The sequence below is a fragment of the Ictalurus furcatus genome, chromosome 13 (assembly GCF_023375685.1).
Source record: "Ictalurus furcatus strain D&B chromosome 13, Billie_1.0, whole genome shotgun sequence".
Lineage (NCBI taxonomy): Eukaryota > Metazoa > Chordata > Actinopteri > Siluriformes > Ictaluridae > Ictalurus > Ictalurus furcatus.
The window spans coordinates 12035979-12059394 of NC_071267.1; the positions used below are offsets into that span (position 1 = coordinate 12035979).

Sequence of the window (23416 nt, forward strand, 5' to 3'; positions counted from 1 at the left end):
TGTAGCTGCACACACACAGCCAGATGAGCTGCTCGTCCCACACAGCCTCGCAGTGATTTATAAATACTGCACATATCTGCTAAAGGTACATAAACATCTGTTTGCAGCCACAGCCACATACAGAAGTGTAACAGCTTTGCATATTCAGTGCCTTAAAGAGATACTGCACCAAATGCTGTTACATTTTCACATACCTACTTTGGTAAATAAGGGTAGGAAAAAAGAGAAACGTATGAATCACATTTGTACACTGAGCCCCAGAACATTTCATGAATGCATAAAAATGTGTCCTAGCACCTGTTACTTTTCCTTTGCTCATGAGTCTACAGACCCTTTTCTGTGTGTCTTTTTGAGGCTCGGGTTTCTGCTGCTTAGCAACTAGCCTGCAGATTCTGTCATGTAAACCCTGACACTAGCTTCCTGGCTTAGGAGAAATATTTCCCTTTACATACACTGGTTCTATTATGTTATCATCTTTGTCTCATTACATTTTTGCACTTTTTATATTCAGGATACCTGCACATCAAGCACTGGACATTTTTGACATTCCTTCTGAGATTTTAAAAACTAATATAGTGCTGACAGGATTCATGTTTTTCTTATACATACCGTGATTTGACATACAGCCTAACATGACTTACTTCGTCAGTGTTGTTTCTTGTGCGTTTGCTCTTTTGCTCAATTCCATTACATCACTTCAGGAGTTTAAAGGTTTGCAAGTCTTCTGCTACCTGAGAGGCGAACTGTAGTGAAAACACGGACATGCCTTTCCCCCAAATAACCCCACCCAGACCTGAGAAGCTCTGCTTTCCTGCTCCAGACAGGGCTAAAGACAATTGCAAATGAAATGTGTCCTATTACTACAGGTTTAGAAACTCTTTTAAACATTAAAAGAACCCTCAGCCAGTCAGTCTCGGAGTACATATTACTGTGTATACATCATTATTGTAGTGGAGAGGAGGAAAACATTGAGCTGCCTGTGTAATATTTCCAATGTCACTCTGCAGGTTATTTGTGAAGGGCAAAACACAAAGGAACAGGCTCTTGTGCTGGAAGAGGAAACCATTATTCACCTCTGCAAGAGCCAAGTGCTACATTCTCCCACTACCTTCCTTAATAGCTACACAAAACCAGTCAACATATTCATGGACCCAGGTAAATGTTATGTCATTTAAAGTATTCAGGTTTGTCATGTTTGTGTTATTAGAAACTGTGTGTCAACCAATCATCGACTCTACTGGAAGTCAGAGTGGTAAAGAACAAAAGACCCTTAGAATGCAACAAGGGATATTTACAAAGGAAGATGTCACTGACGCATATAATTAAAAAGCCATAAAAGCAGTTGGTATTGTGCTTTATTAATTAATGGTAAAGCAGTAATAGCAAGCATTTTGTCTCCCCCCCCCCCCCCCCACTAAATTTCTCATTTCAGAAGTTTCTTCTTTGTACACCATCAACATATATAGCTTTAGTTCATTTTCCAAATGTTATAATGGGTAAGGCAGCAAGGTAAAGGCAAGGCCTGTGAACAAACATACTATAAAGGTCATCCTTAGTGTATATGATTTTGTCACTTGCCATCATTCAAGATCCTGTGGTTTGTTTTGTTTTTTTAACACAGTAAAATATTCAGTATACCACACAGTGTTTTCGTCCAGCAAGGTCACAGACTGTCAGGGTTGTCTCATTTGTCAGTTTGTTCTCCGTCTGTCATTTAGGAAATAGTTAAATTAACACACTGCCTGTGAAATGTTTCATTCTAGATTTCATACACAGATAACCAAATTCTTACACACAGATGACTTAATGCTTTAAAATTAGTTATGAGGGACTGATCACATTAATGCCCTAGGTTTAGGAAAACATTAACGGCTGAAGAATACTAACCTTGTGACGCGTGTACATTTTTATACTGTAGGTAATAGGCTATATTGATAATAAACTGCAGGAAATTCAGCTAAACACAAGAGGACTAAGACTTTCAAATGAAAAACAGAACAACTGAGACATACATAAGCCTTAGGGAATGTGTTGATAGAAACAGATGTAGGACAGTTTCCATACATAAAATTAAGAGTCGAGTATATTAGCTGACTGGAAACCTGCAGTCACAAGGTACACTCTAAAGCCACAATATATGGTTTCAGCTTAATATCATCCCAAGCTTAATATGCTTTGTTCTCTCTTGCTTTTTTCTTTTTTTTAACTAAGGCCACTTAAGATACACCAACTAGTACCTCAACCTATTTCCCAGTATTCTTACAATAAAATGAAATTTAGTGTGATAGCTTTAAACCTGTTTGGTGCCATGCAATATGTCCATGCCGCTATTCCTGTGGGTGCTACTGAAGGTCCAAATCTTTGGTGAAATGCAACCAAGCTGACGAAGACTTGGTGAAAGGGAAGGAGCAGCAGCATTTAAGAGAGTCCTTGGGATGTGAGGAACAGGTAACAGGTTTATGGCAGCCAAATCCTCACCTTCACAGGACGGTGCTCTCTGAGTCCAAGTCTGAATCCTTTAGCTGAGCAACAGGCTGCTGTTCTGGGCCAATGTCAGGAACAAGGACTCGGTTTAGCCCTTTGAATGACATCCCTGGTTCTGAACAAATACAGTAAAGTTAGTGTCCACCCAGGCTTTAGGATATTCTACAGTATAAAAAAGTTTTCTAGACTTTTTATAGCAAAGCAGGCTTGTTTATGCTTGGTTGTGCTGTCTGTCCAAACATTACTGATATACGACGGTACTGCTAGCTCAGGTTTATTCTCGTAAAATTTGTAACGGTCCAAGTTACAAAAAATGACTTGCTTACAAATGTCTGGATAAGCAACCAAATTGACTGAAAGGGGACAACAGTTACCTTTTAATTCTCACCCATAAATGATTCGTTTATGACTATAAATAAGTCAATTCAGAGTGATCTGTTTTACAGTGATACTTCAGACACTTTTGACAAGAGCCATGGTGTGTGACATGTCTGTTTGAATTTGATATAATTAAAATGAAAAATCTATGAAAGTCTGTGAAAAGTCTTATCTTTTCTGAACTAACATATTTAGGTCGGTAGCTAGTCCCTGGTCTGATGAGCTGTACTCAGCTATATAATTGACATACAGTGCCCTCCACTAATATTGGCACCCTTGGTAAATATGAGCAAATAAGTCTGTGGAAAAACTGTCTTTATTATTTAACCTCTTTTGTTTAAAAAAAAAAAAAAAAAAAAAAAAAAAAAAAAAAATCACAAAATAATCTGCTCTCATGGATATCAAACAACTGCAAAGAAAACACAGTTTAATCCAAAAAATATCTTTGTTAAATATAGGTGTGCAACAATTATTGGCATACCTATGAATTCATATGAGAAAAATATATATGAAGTATACTGATATTTAAATTTTTTTATTAGTACACCTGGGTGACTAGGAACAAGAAATTGTTCAACCATAACTTCCTGTTTCACAGGGGTATAAATATGAGGTAACATATAGGCCAAATTTCCTTAGTCATTCATAACAATGGGTAAGACCAAGGTATACAGCTGTGATGTGCGGCAAAAGGTCGTTGAGCTTCACAAAATGGGAAGTGGCTATAAGAAAATGGCACAAGCATTGAAAATGCCCATTTCCACCATCAGGGCAATAATTAAGAAGTTCCAGTCAACTGGAAATGTTATGAATCATCCTGGAATTGGACGCGTGTCTATATCGTCTCAATGCACCGTGAAGAGGATGGTTTGAATGGCCAAAAAAATCTCCAAGGATCAAAGCTGGAGAATTGCAGAAGATAGTTGCGTCTTGGGGTCAGAAAGTCTCCAAAACTACAATCCGAAGTCACCTACATCATCATAAGTTGTTTCGAAAGGTTTGAAGAAAAAAGCCTCTACTCTCATCCAAAAACAACCCCAAGCGTTTATATATATATAAAAACCTGTGTTTTGTTTGCAGTTATTTGATATCCATGAGAGCAAAGTATTTTTGTGAACTGTTTGAACAAAAGATCAAAAGGTTAAACAATAAAGACAATTTTTCACAGCCTTCTTTGCTCATATTTATCAAGGGTGCCAATATTAGTGGAGGGTACTGTAAATGCATGTGGCTTTATGCCACAACCGAGGATCTGCTACAGAAGGCAGGCTGCTTCATGCTTAGAAAACTAGGGTCACTGAACTACAACAAGTTGTCATACATTTAACTGGTCTGCTACAATTTTTTTTTTTTCCAAATATTTGGTTTAAATATTCAAAATAATTTGCTCGATCTGTATTCAGACTGCTGTCCCCAGTTGAAGACCACTGGTTCTACACTATATGGCCAAAAGTATGGGGACACTCCTAATTATTTTGTTCAGGTGTTGCATAAAATCAAGCACATAGCCATGCAATCTTCATAGACCAACATTGGCAGTACATGTGGCACTGTAATAGGATGCCACCCTTGCCACAAGTTAGTTCATACAATTTCTGCCCTGCTACATCTGCCACAGTCAACTGCAAGTGCTATTATTGCGAAAAGTAAGCGTCTAGGAGCAACAACAGCTCGGCCATTTCATGGTTTGGGCCCCTTAGTTCCAGTGAAAGTTAATGTTAATGCTACAGCATACAAATACATTTTAGAAAATTGTATGCTTCCAACCTTGTGGAAACAGTTTGGGGAAGGCCCTGTCCTGTTCCAGCCTAACTGTGCGACTGTGTCCAACGCAACATCCATAAAGAAATGGTTTAAGAATTTGGTGTGGAGGAATTCAAGTGGCCAACACAGAGCCCTGACCTCAACCCCACTGAACACCTTTAGGATGAATCGGAATATTGATTGTAAGCAAGGCCTGCTCATCCAACATCAGTGGCTGACCTCACGTATGATCTTCTGACTGAATGGGCACAAATGAAAAACTGACATACTCCAAAATCTTGTAGAAATAAGGCCTTGGAGAGAAGGCCTGGGTCAGTGTTTCAATTCATCCCAAAGGTGTTCAATGGGGTTCAGGTCAGTGCTCTGTGCAGGCCATTTGAGTTCTTCCACATCAGCCTTGGCAAACCATGTCTTTATGGACCTCGCTTTGTACAAAGGGGATGATCATGCTGGAACAGGTTTGGGACCCTTAGTTCCAGTGAAAGGAAACCTTAAAGCTACAGCATTAAGAATGTACATATTTGTCAGAAATGGTAAATGTCACATACAGAATAAACATGCCTGCATGTTAGTACAACATTTAGCATTCATGTCTAAAACAACAGGAATTGACAATGTTGCAATAGATGTTGACTAACCCATCATTTTGTAGGCAGCACTCCAGATGTCATTCGTGTCACTGGTGTCGCTGGCCACACACTGAGGCTGTGGTGGAGGCGGAACAGTGGGTCTGTTGCGTGGTTTAGGCACTGGCCGAGACCGAGGAAGGGAGCCAGACGGAAATGGGGAAACATTTGTGCTTGCATTTTCAGGAGGGACCATGGAAAGTGGAGGAGTTTTAGGGGGACTGGGAGTACTGGGTGGAGACGGCTCCTCTCCTGGATCTCCGACTGCTGTGGGCTGAGGTGGAGGAACACTGACCTGGCTGGGGGGCTCTGGGGGTGGATGGTTGGGGGCCTGGAGGGGAGGCTGGTTGCCTGAATAGCGCCGAGGTAACGTGCTAGACTGAATTACTAACTGAGTGGGGCTAAGACTGCTTGGAGAGTTAGTGGAGAGAGGTCTTGGAGATGGAGAGAGGAATTGAGGAGTCCCACATGAAGACTGTGGAGCTGACTGGCTGCCCGGCTGACCTGAAGGTGGATTGGTTGGTTTAGGAGGAGCAGGAGCCGGCTTTTTTATAACTATGGCAAGCAGATTAAAAATTTCAGATCAGAATTAGTCAAATGATTTTTTAGTGTGCATTAAATGATTAAGTGGTGCGTCTACCTCTGCGTGCCAACAGAGGGCTGTGTCCTGATGATCCCGTTGCTGGAGATGCCACACTCAGATGTGAACCTCCACAACCATTTCTCTGAGGTGTGGATGCTGCGTCACTCGACTTTGAACTGCCAAAATACATAAGTAAATGTATGCTTTCATGAAATGAGAACAAAACAGCCTTTCATGCTGTGAACTCTGTAGGAATGATTCATACATTGACTAACGACTAACAGATTTTGTCACAATACTGTCAAAACATTTTGCATGTGACTACTATATCGTGCAAAAGACAAATATTGTGATTCTGGAAAATATCCAGACTAGTCTTACATGGAATACCTACACAAGTCATGTGTTCTTCAAAGACAACAGGAAAAGAAAATCATAAAACATTTTCCTTCCATGATGTGATGGATTTCAAAACAGGCTTTGTGCACAGTGAAAAGTGGGGGTAGGGAGAGGGGAGGTGAAATGTGACATTATTAGTTAATATTATTTTTTCCAGTACCTGTTTGGAAGTACAAAATTATATTTATGGTTGGATATTACAGAAAAACAGTGGGTTTTTTTTTGTCTAAGTAACTAAAATGGTTTAACTGTAACCAGTAAGACCAGGGACACAAATTACTAAGGTACAAAGGGTGTCTTAAGCCAACATGAGTGTCCAGTGCATAACTTATTGTTCACTCATAACAGACACTAGATGGCATATACAAATACTGAAAACAGTTCTGTCTACTCATTATGAATGAACACAGATCAAATAAAAAAAGCAAGCGGGGCCATTTTCACACAACAGTAAGCAAGGTGACTCGCAGGTTCGACAGAGCAATGCTATACCTCTTACCTGAGCTCCTCCGTTTGTTGTGCTAGAAGCTGCTGTGCTGCTGCTAGGGCTGCCATCCCCAGTGCCAAGCTAGGCTGGCAGGCCTCCATACCCAGGCCCTCTGGTGCAGGCTGCTGTAGCAGGAGCTCAGCTACAGGCTGGCCTCCTGCAATACTGACAGCCTCCACCGGGGGCAGAGGGGGCTGGAAGGCAGGGGAAGCGTGCTGCTTTCTAGTTAGTGTACTGCCTCTACGGGGATTGTGCTCCATTAATTTGTTAGCAGAGCTGAAGGGAAGAGAGACAGTGAAGACTCCACAAGTGCAGAGATGAGCCCAAGTGAGCAACACCACACACAGAATAGAACAGGAAAAAAGGTATTTGCATCCGCAGATGTGCCCACACTACCCACAGTGAAGCAGAAAGCTACAGAATCAGTTGCTCAGAAAATGTATTTCTGAATCAGCAGTGCATGGAGTTTTACTAGTGGACAATGTTACACTTCAGGTGAATCTTTATAAAGGATTAGAAGATTATTTGGAGTGATGACAGCCTGGTCACTGATATTTTGTGTGTTGTTTATTGTTAGTGATTGTACCTGTCTCGTTTGGCCACGTCACCATCAGGTCCCACCATACTATTAGGTCTCTTCCTCTCTATTGTGCCCGAGTCATAGTCGGGTAGGGTCAGATGGTTGACATGGTTTGTCATGGGGGTGGGCATTGAAAACATGCCGGATACATTGAACTCCACATCTAAATAGATAACATGTATATACACCATCTTTACTTAATCATTTTAAATGCCTTTTCTTAGGGGTGAACAATTCAATGATATAGTTCTCACCTTCAGGGAAAAACCAGTCTGCATGTTGAATGATGGGCTCAATAATAGTAACGACATGGACAGAGGTAGCAGCTGCCATTTCTGCTAGGCTCCTGTGATTGAAGGCATAACACTTTAGGGCCTACACAGACCATAACATACACATTTTACTGAAATAAGAAAAAAAATCTCACCCCTCTGTTTTTGCCCATAACAGATTCGGTCCCAAGACAATTGCAATGTTGCTGGGGGTCATCTTGTTTATTTCACTTTCTTGAGCAAGCTTAGCAAGGAACTTCACCAGATACCTTTTGAAATGGAATCAGTGATCGGTCAAATTTTATGGCAGGATGTCTGTTCCATTTAAATACTTTTGATAAACTCACCTAAAGTTGGCTTTGTTGTTCTTTGGTAATTGATCACAGGTCACCCACAAAGCTTGTAACCGTTTGTCTGGGTCAGATATACTAGAAAGATTTGAATACAGTATGTCAAAAAAATGAAAAGAAGAAAAATGGCTCAACTAAAAATAATTTTGTTTATCTCATGTGGTTCTAAATTACTAAAGTAAACAATATTTGAATTATTCCTTCTTATATAGCGTCATGAACTGGCTTACTTGGATGCCTGAATCCACTCATCATAGAATTCATAAGTCATAAGAGGCTCTGGCAGTTCCCTCAGGTAGGACTTCAAAGCCCCTAATCAGACAATTAAAAAAAAAAGAAAAGAAAAGAAAAGAAAAGAAAATCCAGAAATTAACAATAATGACAGTATTTCAGTATTACAGGAGAAAAGCCTGTTTTTATACCAGCAACTGCATGTGGGTCAGAGTAGAACTCCTCTAGCTGAGAGGTGGAGCAGTCCAGCGCTGCCTTAAGCTTCTTCAGTTTAGAGGCTCCTGCAGTTATTCGGAAAAGACCCTGTTCAGGGAGCAAAAGGAGAGCCATGTAGCAAACACACCATTAAAAAAAAAAATCATACACATATTTTTCCGATATTAATAATCTGAGCTCAGATCATTTGGTGTACACTTCCCATTTGACATCCTCTAATTGTTTTCTAGATTACATGCAAGAGCATGCCATTTTGTGTTGTTTTTCATTAGGCATCAGATGGCCTCTGATGTTTCTCATACCTCTTCCTTCATGCCCGTCTCCAACAGCATCATCACACAGGCCTCTATGGGTAGCGCTATCTCTCTGCTACTCCGCTTCAGGTGCTCATCCAAGCCTGTTCCAAATGCTGGCTTCTCTGTCCATGAGTCTGACCAAACACACAATAAGGGTGAGGTTACATAGATGAAATTTAAGCTTTTTTAAATTGTTCTTTTTTTTCCCCAGACATTGGTTGAATTCAGGAAGTAACTGTTGTAACCAATCGAGATCAAGGCATCTTCTCTTCCCCCCCTTTCTTTGCTGATGATTGATGAAGGAGGTGGGTGATAAGAAGAGGTTTGACTCATAGTTCACATGCTGGGCTGTTGAGTACACCAGCCTGACACCACAGATGAAGCTCAGAATAACAATTTATAGCACACAAAGCCTAGATTTATATAGCAAATAAAGAAATAAAGAACAGCTTGAACATAACGTCATGTTAATTGCTGCACTTATTGTTTGTTCAGAAGAACTGGAGTGTTTGTAAAAAATATTCAGCTGTATAACAATTGCTCAAACTGTTCCACTGTATTCTATTGAAACAGTATAATAAACAAAACCCAACAGCAGTCAGAGGAGCTGTCACACCTTGCTGTGCCTGAATGGTTGGCAGGACACTTTCCAGCACAGAGAGAGATTTTCGGTGGTAATCCGCCTGAGCCTCTAATAACTAAAAACAGAAAACAAATTGAGACCACTGGAAAGAGAAATATGGAATAAAGTCAAATTACAGTAATAATTACTGACCACAGTAATGTCTGCCTACAAACCACTAAACGCACTTACCGTTACATAGTAGCGTGCATAGTCCCCCTCTTTTGAAAAGAAATTATACAGGTCGGCAGAGAGTTGATCCTAAAACAGAGACAGGCAAAAAGCAATTGATCACTAATAACACAACTATGATCTTAAGTATTTATTTCAACACAAATAAAAACAAGCTATATATAAATTAACAGCTATATGCATGCATGCACGCACATACACACACACATAAAGTGAACCAATGCATTAATGCTTTACACATTTTACATTTGGAAAATTTGTTCCATGGTACGACAGCATGGATATAGGAGAAAGTGGGTGTTTGATAACTAGCTAAACACAGCGGGACAATAGTAATTCTAAATTAGGAATGTCCTAATCTGCTCATTTCTCTGGAGAGAAATTGTGCTTCACCCTTGGTTTTGTATATCCCTTTGAGACTGCATGGATGAGGACTGCATATAAACAGTGTTTCAGCAGTTTCAAAGACAAAAACCGTCTACTCTTAACACAATGTATCATGAAAACTGAGTCTGGACGTGTTTGTTACCTTGCAGAGCTCCATTTTGTTCATTGCTTCATCCATCTCTTCTTTAAGCGAGTCTGCCTTGGCGGACAGCGCTTGTGTGTTTGTTCCCGAGATTATAGACTTGGTTGCCTGCAACCATCTGAGTGTGAGACAACAGGGGTTATTATTGACTACCAGATGACAGTCAATAACTGACACAATGTGAATGGAAAGTAATCTTAAGCGTTGACACCTCAAACCTTAAAATATAAAAAATAATGACCTTGTTCGAGCAGAATCATAGTCTAGCACCAGCTTGGCAAGTTGTCTTCTCTGCTTGAGTATGTTGGGGATGTCCACCTGAAAGAGAATGTATAGAAGTCACAATCAGCTCATATATTTAATAAAAATAAAAAATAAAAAAAGTCATGTACTGCACAGCCCATGAAAACCTTGGTCTATAAACTATGAAAGACTTAAATTAGGAAAGTGCTTACCTCAGCTAACTGATTTAGTGGGTCTAAAATGTCCTTCTCAATCTGAATCTCATGCTGCATCAGCTCAGACGCCAGTCTGTTCTCCGCCTCGCCACACACCTCCATCATTTTCCTACCAAGTATAGCCAAATATGCTGAAATGCACTTTATAGTCATTAGGGTTTGCCAAATGCTGCATTAAACCATGCACTGGGAGCCATTTTAACATAATGATATTATTTTTACTTAACCACATGAATATGTATCGCTAAACATCTAGCTATATGCTGAGCTGAAGACGATTGACAGCACACATATTATGGATTGGCTTCAAAGGACAAAAAAAAAAATTAAAAGTCACATAAAACACATTTCACATTTACCCAATAAGAGACTCCTCTCCTAGCTGGCTCCCGCCATCTTGCATGGCTTGTGACAATGCTGTCAGTGGGAGCTTTTTCTGCAATACACAAAAACAAAGTTCATGCAGATCTAACAGTGTGGTGACGACACAAAGGGGTGCCAGGGAGTTTAAAGTGTAAAGGACACGTTCATGTCTCTTCTCGATGTGTTTGCCTACCTGCCCCTGCAGACATGTAACCAGTCTCTTGTGTGTGTTGTGAGAAACAGCCCGCACCAGCTCCATGCGACGTTCGATCTGTGGAGAGCAATACAATACATCAATAGCAAACCACAGCAGCGTGCTCAAAACTGTTCCAGGCTGCAGAGCAGCAACAAGAACCACCTCTGCAAAATACCACAGGCAGACTGTGCAATACCATGCTGAGGCTTTTGTGCCACACTGTATACTGTTTACAGTGTGGCACAAAAGCACAGTAGTGCACTCACTACTGTGCTCTGAAGCATGGTATTAATCAACTAATTGGCATATCGTGTGAAAACCACAAAAAAAATTCTAAGGTTAGTACAAAATGCCTACAGTCAAACGCAAACAAAGTGTCTTTCGCTGAGAACAGAGAGAAAAACCGCTTGTAAATCTCAATCGCCCTTGCCCAAGGGAGATGCATAAAAAGATATGCTTTTTACACCCATGACACACAGGGACAAGTAGAATATTCTTCTCTGAGGATGTGGCTGCCAGTTCAGACATTTTTCCACTGAGGTTTCAAATAATTAATAGCTATGCATGCTCCATTACACGAGTTAATCACTACAGCTGACAAAGACTGGATTTAAGCAGAGAAATCCTGAGATGCAGGTAGGACTGGGCGATATGACGAAAAATCATATCACGATACTTGAGAACATTTCTATGAAACATGATGTATATCACGATATATAAAATTTAGCTATAAAAAAAATAAACTCCGCAAAACAGTAGTATTTCACTGTTGCGCGCTTATAATGTATACATTTTTTACAGAAATGCGCAGTGTGCAGTTTGTGCTTACCTCGTGTGCATTGTATGCACATATTTATGATTTCTTGTTACAATGTTTATTACTCAAAGTAAAAAGTAATTAATTGTAATCGTGTGGGCCCTATTGTTAAAGTAAATGTGCATTTCAGTAATATAGCTAAGTAGGAGCATTTCAGTTACCAGTATTTATATTAAAACATGGATTCCATGTCCGCAAAACTAACATTTTAAATTAAATACTGATAACTAATCGATATTGAATCGAATTGAAACCATATAAATAAGAATCGAATCGCCAAATTGTCGCAATACCCAGCCCTAATACCAACGATATCTCTGAAAAGTGTACCACGAAATCATCTATCATGATATCAATATTATATTGATATATCGCCCAGCCCTAGATGTAGGTCGATTTACTTACAGAAAATATTCCCTACCTGAAATAAAATCCAACAATACTGTCTCTAATAAAAGATAAACAGTGTATTGCAGTATAACATATGAAAATATGCAACGATTAATACAATACCCAGAAGCTCAACAATGAACGAACAAACAGATTAAAAAAAAGAGAGTGATGACAGCAGAACTGCAGCAGTTTTCCAAAACAGACCATGGTTTCAGGAATTCCACAGTCTGGCAGCAGAGATAACTGCCGCTTCGTGCCATTCAACACTCTCCCATGTCATTCCAGCAGCACACAGCTGAGTCCACCACACACTCTGCCTGCATGGGCGTCTCCTGCACAAGGACAGAGAGGATACCCTCCACCTGGCGTGGGAACAAGGGGAATCCATTGACTATTTTCTATTCTTTTTATGCTGAGGGTGATCCTGTTTGGATTAGCTAATGCAAAGGTCTTTTATAAATGTTTCCCTGTTTCCATCCCACGCCAAACACCGGCAGACCAACAGTAGACTAAACAAGCTCAAACACCGGTCTGCACCATTTGCAATGGAATCAGTTTAGTATCTCGTTTTACGAGTTTCCACAGAAAAGGGAAACGCCCACTCCCCAACATAAAGAAAGTACATGGATGAGCACATATAGTGATTACACTGGTCACATGTGGACTAGATTTAATAAGATATGATGTCATTAATTACCTACACTGCCCAGACAAGCTGTCTACAAAGCAAAGGCATTAAAGGGGAATTCTCAGACATCTCTGGAGTGTATGTAAATGCCCAGAGTAAGCTGAGCTATACTTTAGTCTACACAACTGGGTGTGGAGTGATGTAGTTCTTTTGATTCCTCTGCTTCAACATGACATGCAGCTCAAGCAGTTGTTCACAACACTGATCAAAACATCCAAAGTCATTATAATAATAATCATCATCATAATAATAATAATAAGTTAATTAATTCTCCCCGTTTGATATCATTCTTAGTTTGTCACATTCATATGACTAATGCACTTTCAAAATCCATTTCCTAACCAATGATCTCATCTGTGCTTCATTGTTTTTTCAATAGGTTTCACAATGCTGAGCTGCAGGCCTTCACAGGGTGGGGCGCACGCTTTCTAGGACATCGCAGGTAATTTACCTGACATTTTGTTCACACATTCAAAGCCATCCTCTTCCATGTCATGATAAAAATGCGTCTGTGTTTGTAAAGTATTTACCTAGCAGCAGCGACTACCTGTCACAACAGAGTGACTCGCAGGTTTTCCACCATTTAACTCATGATGAACTGCAAGTCAGACTGATGAGTCATTGCATTAGCAAAAAGAAAAACACACAACTGAAGACAGATCTGTTTCACAGGGTAAAGGCAGTGTGTAGAACACTGAAAGTGGTGAATGACGTGTACTTAAATCTTCAGTAAGGTATACTTTACTTGACATTCTCGCTGTTTTTGTTCTTGGGAAGAAAAAATAAATAAATCTTACAGTGCCAGCTGACAAAGCCAACCTGACAAACAGTTCTTATCTAAAATGCTTCAATGAACCTTTCATAAAGCACTGATGTGACATTTTCCAAAAGACAGCAAATGACGTCCAATGCAAACAACGCAAGTGTATGGAAGGAAGTAGTCACCTGTAACAGGTCATCGCTGAGGACTTCGGTTTTTTCAGCTCTGTAAGAGAAAAGCAGGAGAGATATAAATAGGTGATGTTATTAACAGGTCGACACATAAGCACACATCAGCGCAACAAAATCGATGTGATTAATACTCCTACAAATCTATTTGCAACACAAACAACAGATATAACAATCAATACGCACACACACACACACAAAAGTAGTCTTTTATTGCAGTGCATACTATATTTGAGGTTGAATGTTAGATGTATTAACATGAAGAAATCATTGCTGACTGTGTGTAATGAATTTCATACACCACACAATCAAAAAGCACAGTCATACACAGAAACGGATAAACCGGCAGCAGGCATTTAAGTGAAAAAAAAAGTCTACATGCAGCAGCTCCTAGGAGAGCAGTTGGTGTGCTCCACTTTCCCAGAGAATTTCAGCATTCCACCATTGGCCTTGTAATGCTGTTCTGTACAGATGCTTAGCTACTAATAATAGTAAACTAAAAGAGGTCTTTGGCCATGGTGCAGATTAGTGCCTCCAATATACAGAGTGGATAAACACCCGTTTAGTTCACACACAACGTATCAACACCTTCCAAATATGAGGCACTACTATTAAAAAACAACAAACCACCTTAGCTTTAAAAGGTACCTTCTAACTTTCCTTTTTAGTTGATCCAACAGGCATTAAAATAAAATAGACAATAAAAGTTTACAATGCTGATGGGTGTGTACACACTTCAATGAACTGCAAAGTCCATTTACATTTACAGCATTTAGCAGACACTATAATGCATAGTGGCTTACAGAAGGGCTTTGTAGTCTCTAACAAAAACATGCTCATCCTCATGCTAGTTCACTAGGTCAGGGACTAAGAGTATAATAATCCCGTTAGTGAGGTCAGTACAGTACAGTATATACAAACTAGTATACAATATAGTAGATGATTTGATTTAAAATCGTAATATTAGATTTGCTCTCATTTAGTATATCTGATTCTATTCAGCTCTTTTAAGGAAAAAAAAAACAAAACAGCACTATGAATGTTATATGGAAAAAGTTAAGGCAGCACATCTGCTTGCATATAATCCTGTAATACTTGTAAAGGAAGGGAGGATCATCTAAAAAGGCACATTTGGCTCAAACTAGCAAGGGATCAGCTTGTCTTCAACTTCTCATGAAATATCAAAAAATGATCTGACTCCTACATTCATTTACATCGAGAAGTATATAGAATAGAACTAATAAATGAACAGGCAGTATGAGGAGTTTTAGTTTCAGATTAAAGAACATGACAAAAATGGCTTAACTTTTTTATTTATTTATTTTTTTTTTTACGCTTGACTGTTTTTACATTGTATATGTTTCTACAATTTACATTACCCATACATTCATTAATTCATCCTCAGTAGCTGCTTCATCCTGATCAGAGGTGGATCCGGAGCCTAACCTGGGAACACTGAGCACAAGGTACCCTGGATATGCCAGAATCCAAACAGTCTATCTTAATATTTCATGCACATAATATTTTTGCATTTTGTGCAATTGCAATTTCACCAATTCAGTAGTTAAGTATTTTTCTGCAAAAAAAAAAAAACTAAAAAAAATTTTATAATGCCGCAGCAAAATCAAACTTTTCTGGCCGCAACAACCACAAAATAAGTCTGCGAAATCCTGTCCAGGACCACGATTGGGAACCTAACTTAATGATAGTAGAAATGAGCAATACAGTTTTGAGTGTTTTGAAACAGTGCAAATTCTTTTTCCAATCATACACATTACTTGCAATAAAAAGTTGTTTCTATGCTGCATATCCTAAGGGTTATGGAGTTAAGCCAAGTCATTTGTCAATTCAAATTGCTCAGATAAGAGACTACGTCCTCTATCTAAAAACATATCCATTTTAAATAGTCTTAGGCTTTATCAGCATGTGGCTAACAGTAAACTAGTATATCAACAGATGTCTCTGTTTGGTGGTTCTCTTAGTGTACTGTGTACAGTTGCAATAAAATTATTCAACCCCCATTGCAAATAAGGTTCATTGTCAAAATGTACAGACTTCCAGCTGTTTGCAATGAACAAATCAAACAAAAACAATTGAAATAGTTCAACACAATTTTGAATAATTTTGATTGCAACGCCAGAGCCATATATGCAGTTGCCCATGCAGTTGCCCATGCAGTTGCCCATGCAGTTGCCCATGCAGTTGCCCATGCAGTTGCCCATGCAGTTGCCCATGCAGTTGCCCATGCAGTTGCCCATGCAGTTGCCCATGCAGTTGCCCATGCAGTTGCCCATGCAGTTGCCCATGCAGTTGCCCATGCAGTTGCCCATGCAGTTGCCCATGCAGTTGCCCAGTTCTTGCCTAGTTTTCCATTGAAGCTAAGCAGATTTGAGCCTGGCCAGGACCTGGATGGGAGACCTCCAGGGGAAAACGAAGGTTGCTGTTGGAAGTGGTATTAGGGATGCCAGCAGGGGCGCTCCCCTTGTGGTCTGTGTGGAACCTAATACCCCAGTATAGGCTCATCTGAAAGACTGTACTGTTTTTACAGTATAGTGTCCCCGTCACTATATTGTAAAAACAGTACAGTCTTCCAGATGAGACGTTAAACCGAGGTCTCTGTGGTCATTAAAAATCCCAGGACACTTATCGTAAAAGAGTAGGAGTATACCCAGGTGTCCTGGTGAAATTCCCCCATTGGCCCTTCTCTATTATGGTTCTCTAATAATCCCCATCTCTGAATTGGCTACATCACTCTCTATTCTCCTCTCCACTAACAGCTGGTGTATGGTGGGCATTCTGGCGCACTGTGGCTCCCATCGCATCATCCAGGTGGATGCTACAGACTAGTGGTGGTTGAGGAGATCCCCCACTATGTAAAGTCAGTGTCTACAAAAGCGCTATATAAACGTAATTGTAGCTAGCAACTCTATAATTGATTTATTTTATTAATATTTCTCATTTTTCTGTACATCATAGTGTAAAGGTTCACAATCCCGACTACATGTATATCTCTCTCTCTCTCATTATGTATATATATATATATATATATATATATATATATATATATATATATATATATATATATATATATATATATATATACACACACACACACACACATATTCAACACACTGAGCACTTTATTAGGAACACCTGTAATTTATGCAATTATGTGGCTGCAGCGCAATGCGTAAAATCATGCAGATACGGGCCAGCAGCTTTGAGTAATGTTAATATCAACCATAAGAATAAGCAAAAATGTGACATCCGGGATTTTGACTGTGGCATGATTGTTGGTGCCAGACGGGCTGGTTTGAGTATTTCTATAACTGCTGATCTCCTGGGAGTCTCTAGAGTTTACTCAGAATACTAAAATGGCTGGTGGAGGTGGTGTAATGGTGTGGGGAATGTTTTCTTAGCACATTTTGGGCCTGTTAATACCAATCAGTCATTGCTTGAATGCCACAACCCAATTGGGTATTGCTGCTGACCATGTGTATCACTTCATGGCTATAATTTACCCATCTTCTAATGACTACTTCCAGTTTGATAATGCACCAGGTCACAAAATAAAAGTCGTCTCAAACTGGTTTCATGAACATGACAATGAGTACAATGTTCTTCAGTGGCCTTCCCAGTCACCGGATCTGAATCCATTAGAACACTTTTGGGATGTGATAGAACGAGAGATTTACAGCATGGAAGTGCACCTGAAAAATTAATCGTCAACATGGACCAGAATCTCAAAGGAATGTTTCTAATATCTTGTGGAATCCATGACATGAAGAATTTAGACTGTTTTGAGAGAAAATGGAGGCCCTACCTAGTATAGGTAGGTAGCTAGTATTAGTATAGTGTTCCTTATAAAGTGCTCAGTGAGTGTATCTCGAGAACCTGTGCCCTTTACTCATATTAACCTACCCGTTTATGGAATAATAAGGTCTACTACCAACATCATATTAGCATTAGTGTCTGATGAGTCATCAGTAATTTGCATTATTAATGTTGGCTGTATGTGTGTGAAGCTTGAACTACTGCAGCTCTAGACTTAGCACAGTCTCTCACGCTGGTAAAAGTGCACTATAATAACTTTGTGACAGCGGTAGACAGCTGCTTTCAATTAACACAGAGGAGCAAAGAAATTGACTGAAAAAGTCTGAAACCAAATCCAGACAGAATTCAAAAGACATTTTGGCCTCATGCCTGGGCCAAGCTATTGTGCCATGTCCAGTGAGAACCTCAAATCACCAATGCATTACAAGCTCAAAAACACAGTGCCATAGGATCATATCAAACAACAGAATGAGGAAAAACAGGCTCAAACACCACTGGCCATGTTAGTTTACCAAATCTATTTAAAGCACCTTTGATTACAAAACATAACAGAAAATAATAGTTACAAGTAATCTCAACTTGCATCTTGCCAGCAAAAGGCACTTATTATATACACAACAGCATCTACAGAAAGCAAGATTTTTATTCTCAATACCAAAAAATATGTTCTGTATAGAGAAAGGAGTCAATAAGGCCTATAAAGCAAATCACTGCTGCTACACAGAGGTAGATCCGAGGTTTTGCGTAGATGTGTGAGGTCCCGTGTTACAGGAAATTAGATCAGGACTGAAAGCAAAATGACTACAGAAGAATCTCAGAAGATAAACCTGCATGTGTCTGCTTGGATGCTATACGTTGTTCTCAACTGGACTTTCTAGCAGAGCAACAATCCAAAGCACAAAGCCAGATGGAGATTCCTGGTGTGTCACTCAAAGTCTACACACTTAACATCAGTACATATCAAGACAGGGGAAGAGCCACTGACAAACACATAGCTTAATTCGCAATCTTATCCCATAATAATAATAATAATAATAATAATAATAATAATAATAATTTACTCATTTTTAGCAACTTCTTAAAAATTGTGCCTGCATTTGAATCCTACACCATGAAACAGTGATAAAAGTATTACATAAACTGTAGCAATATCCTCAAGTAAATAGTTCAATCAAACAAAAGAATAGTTAAAGACGTAAATGCAGCATCTACTGAACTAATGAGCAGACTGCTGCAGCAAACCCAGCCAGCTCCTCATGCTATGAAAACCCCCTGCAGAGATCTAAACAACAGTTTGGCCTCTCAGCTAACAGACTGAGCTAATGGTGTTTGATGTACTGCTATGTCTTGGGCTTCGATGAATTAAGCAGAGTATTGGTAAGGGAAAATGATCTCGAATTTCTTTTAATCGTGTGGCTAGAGAGCAGATGTTCTGAGTTATATGGCCCATTGCGAATGGACTGATGAAAGTGGATGGTCCACAATAAAACAATAAATGACTTTGGCCTTAGAAACAGTATGGATTTTGTGCTTAGGAGGAACACCCTCCTTATTGTACTAAAGACACTCTGATGGTCTTACTGTAGGGAAGTCATTATCTGACAATTAGTCATCCTTCAGTTGTAAAGGAACAGCAAACAGCTGAAGTCCTTAGCCTATCCCACTTCCTATAATAAGCACTCAGTTACACTACAAATAAACAAAAGAATGCAATTAGAATGATTGCATTATTAGAATTATTGCATTAGAATGCAATCACTGATTTTTTATTTTTTTTAGAAAATGATCAAAACCTGATGTACAGTGTATAGTAAAGTGTTTTGCTATTTTACTCTAGAATGCTTAAAATAAATTAAACAAGACCAATATATCAATATGCAAATTACTGCAGACGATCGTTTAAATAAAATCAACATCTCAGTGCTTGCAAGAGAGCCCATGTTTTTCGATTCGGTTCTTAGAAATAAAACTTTCCCAGGACGACTTCCTGTTTAAAAACAGAATAAAGAGAGACTTCCTTTGAGGAGCTGCACGGCAAACACAGTGTACTGCTTCCTCACAATCACAGGAACTGTGGGATCAGCTGAGGCGTGTGTCCTGCCCTCACCTCCTCCCCACAGCCCCGAACACTTCAACACTCCAGTCTGCTTTCTGCATCGTGAACTCCTGATCTACTGTTAGCAAAATACACAAGTTGCTGAATGACTATTCCAGATGTACATGTCTATCATTTGGAGCTATAGGGGCTGAATTTAAAGCCAAATACCTGGGCTCTTGAAGTAAACATGCTGTTTAAGATACAAACGCTACTTTTAATACTGTTACGGTCCATATCAGTTCAAAACAGAAATGTAAACACGTCCTGGCTGTAATAGTTTTTATTCTCGTATGATCGACTGCAGTCCATCACAAGCAGTGCTAATTATTTGGAATGCAAACACTTTAAATGTTTTGGAAAACCCCTCTTGTACCTTGCACAAGATATGGGAGGGTCTGTTTCAGGATTTATCCAAACAAGTTGGAAAAGAGGGTGTGTTGGAAACCGTATTTCCCAAAGAGAGTCTGGAGTGAAATTATGACTAGTCTGGGTTATCTTCTGAAACAGGAGACATTTGAGCTACAACTTCATTAGCGAGAAACCACGTCTGTGTCACAACAAGACACTACAGCGCCTCTGCAAACAGGCCTCGAGAGGCTGATCAAATTGCAAACATTCAAACAGAATAAAAATGAGCACAGAGACACAGGTCAGAACTCGATGAAGCATTGCCCTTTAACAAAAAGATCTCAATCTCTAAAAACAAGAATACTGCCAAGGATGACTGTCATACAGTCTTATTAAACTTGATTAACGTCATGGGGATGATTGTGTGTTAAAGGAGTACACACAATCAGTATGATAACAGACCACTGCTGATCAAACCAGACTTCGAAGTCAAAATCGGGACTCCTGAGACATTTACGTATGAATCGCAGCAGTAAAATACATGGTCAGTGTTTCTCAGATGAAGCTCCATGCTGCGTTTTGAAGTCTGTGTTGTTGTTTTTTTGTGGCTTTACTTCTTGTTTTTTTTGTGCATAAAAAGGTAAGCACAACCAAAATGTAGACATACAAAACCGAGCCATATCTAGAAATAGCATAGTGGCATTGAGTAGGGTGTGTAATAACCCCAAAACACATATACACCATGTTCTCTGACACACTTGTGAAGATATTTACATAAGGAGTTGCCATCTACAGATGAGCAACAGTTGGACCAAATTACAAACCCGGTTCATGACAAAGCCCAGAAATAGCACTGCCAAAATGCTGCCTGGATGCCTTGTGGGCTTTAAACTTCATCAAGTTAACAGACTACAAACAGAAGTTAAAACTTGCTGTGTGTGACTTTGTCACAGTGCTTCAGTCACCCACCTCTTCAGACTGATCAGATCACAGCCATTCCGAGCCTCTGGGCTTCACAGCAGAGGAGTTTGGAAATGATGAACAAGCACATACCAAGTACATAAATTACACTGGACTCAAGAGGGAAGGCATGGGATGGTGGACAAAAATTCACAGATTTGCTTTCTACATTTGTCAGCTTCAACACTTTTGTGTTCTTCCTAACTCTGGTTGTGGTGAGAAGACGATGCGAAAATAAAAACGCCATACTCTCAGCACTGCACTAATTCGTCTTATTTATACAGAGTTCGAGATGTGCTTTTATCCTGTGAAAAAGACTGTCATAAACTGCAGATGTTGTGGCCTCTGGTCTCTAAACAGAGCTAAATGTGGCTGTTGCTGTTATATAATGCTGGAAGTTCGCCCAATCTAAGACACTTTAGCTGTAAGAAAGCGTTCAGTAAGTTAAATTAGCTTGTTGTGGAAAGATAAGCGTGAATAATCAGTCGCAGAGCCGCTACTGTCCTGGCAACAACACAACACAAAACTGCTTAACAATTTATAGCTACTTGCCTGCCAACTGTCTGGTTGGCGAGTTGTTTCATCCGATTAAACTGCTTCTTCATTTTCGTATCGTAGTCCACAAAGTCCAAATTTTCGGGAAACAGAAAGCTTCGAGATGCTTCATTAGCCGAAGATCCTCTGAATCATCACTGAAGTCGCTGGGAATTTGACCGGCAAATGATTAGCTAGCTGAATAGCTGCCTAGCTAGCTGGATACGCTAGCAGCACAACACTGTATCATTAAAATGTGGATTAGAATATAAATGTAAAATAAAAGGGGGGAAAAAGCCAGCTTTTGTAAAGAGCAGTAAAAATGCTACGCCATAGGATTATGTCCTTTAACACGAGCAATACCGATATGTGTCTTCATGTTGTGCCAGTGGGTGAAATAAAAGAGGAGAAAGTTGACACATCCATCGGCGGAGTCTCCCCGTGACTCGGTGGCTAAAAGACTCTCACAACCCGATGAGGATGATGAATTAACTCCTTCCCCAAGACACACCTATGAACACACACACACACGCGCGCGCGCGCGCGCCTCACTGAAATGTTAAGATTTCCATATGAAACTGTTGTGATTTGAATTCATTACCATTTTTGCGTTTCATTTGTTTCTGTGTTTCAGAGATTTGTTTCGTCACACACACACACACACACACCAGTGTAGGATAAGATTAAACATGATCAAAGCTTTAACTGGAAATTATAATACTCTTTCAAAATGTTCATGAGCTGGGTGTATTATCTTAAAGAAAGACAGAAAGAAAGAAAAATTAAGGGGAAAAATGTGTAAGTCCTCTAAAATGACATAATGAATTAAAAGTATAATGAATAATAAATAAATATAGTGAAGCAAAAAGGCAAAACTTTGTGGCGTGGCTACTTGCTGGGATTTAAATGTCCTTTGTGTACAGTGCATTAGGATTATAAAACTAAACTTAGAGTAGAGTGGAAATTTGTACCTTTGGATGATGTTAATTACATTCACAATGTTTACATTCCTCACTTGGGTTGATAAGAAATTTGGTTTGATTTCTTGTGCATCTAATAATAATAATAATAATAATAATAATAGTAATAACAGCAATAATTATTATCATTATTATTTTTATTATTTGGGCATACGGTGGATTAGTGGTTAGCACGTTCACCTCACACCTGCAGGGTTGTGGGCTTGATTCCTGACACGACCCTGTGTGCGCGGAGTTTGCATGTTCTCCCCGTGCTGCGGGGGTTTCTCCGGTTTCTCCGGGTACTCCGGTTTCCTCCCCCAGCCCAAAGACATGCATGGTAGGCTGATTGGCATGTCCAAAGTGTCCGTAGTGTATGAATGGGTGTGTGAATATGTATGTGATTGCACCCTGTGATGGATTAGCACCCGTGCCCCATGCTCCCTGGGACCCAGTAGGATAAGCAGTGTAGAAAACGGATGGATTGTTACTATTATTATTATTATTATTATTATTATTATTATTATAGCAAAAGCTCCAGGCTCCCCGTAACCCTGTGTAGCATAAGTGGTACAGAAAATGGACGGATGGATGGATGGATTATACATTTTAATTGATCTTGCTGCTACAGGTATCTTCACAGTCAACAGGTTACATACAGTTGTTTTCACGATTTTTCCTATCTAACACTGTTCTGTTGTCTTGCTTAGTTAGTTAGCGTGCACTGCCCTGTGTATTTATTGTACATTTTATTGTACACACTGTCGTGAATTTGCACTTGATATAGTCCTGTGTGCCGTGCTGTTGTACT

At 39.5% G+C, this 23416-nt stretch overlaps 1 protein-coding gene across 5 annotated transcripts; it reads right to left on the reverse strand.

The window, feature by feature from the left end:
- arhgap17a (Rho GTPase activating protein 17a) lies at positions 1-22210 on the reverse strand. Of its 5 annotated transcripts, none has more exons than XR_008387501.1 (21): positions 21665-22208; positions 13870-13909; positions 11024-11101; positions 10827-10903; positions 10465-10576; positions 10251-10327; positions 10010-10127; positions 9481-9549; positions 9283-9364; positions 8673-8800; positions 8346-8457; positions 8154-8235; positions 7921-8001; positions 7729-7842; positions 7556-7647; positions 7308-7464; positions 6734-6997; positions 5893-6011; positions 5265-5807; positions 1833-2599; positions 1-1738 (listed from the first exon to the last, which is right to left on the reverse strand). XR_008387501.1 is itself a non-coding variant. In XM_053639995.1 (21 exons), exons 2-21 carry the CDS (start codon positions 21715-21717, stop codon positions 2481-2483), a joined length of 2517 nt encoding a protein of 838 aa, XP_053495970.1. In that variant the 5' UTR covers positions 21718-21813; positions 22010-22208; the 3' UTR covers positions 1740-2480. The 5 variants fall into 5 exon arrangements, 4 of the variants coding, with proteins under 4 accessions (XP_053495970.1, XP_053495972.1, XP_053495969.1 ...); XM_053639995.1 differs by lacking the exon at positions 1-1738 and having other exon boundaries at positions 1740-2599; positions 21665-21813; positions 22010-22208; XM_053639997.1 differs by lacking the exon at positions 1-1738 and having other exon boundaries at positions 1740-2599; positions 5265-5756; positions 21665-22210.
- Positions 22211-23416: the final 1206 nt, after the last annotated feature.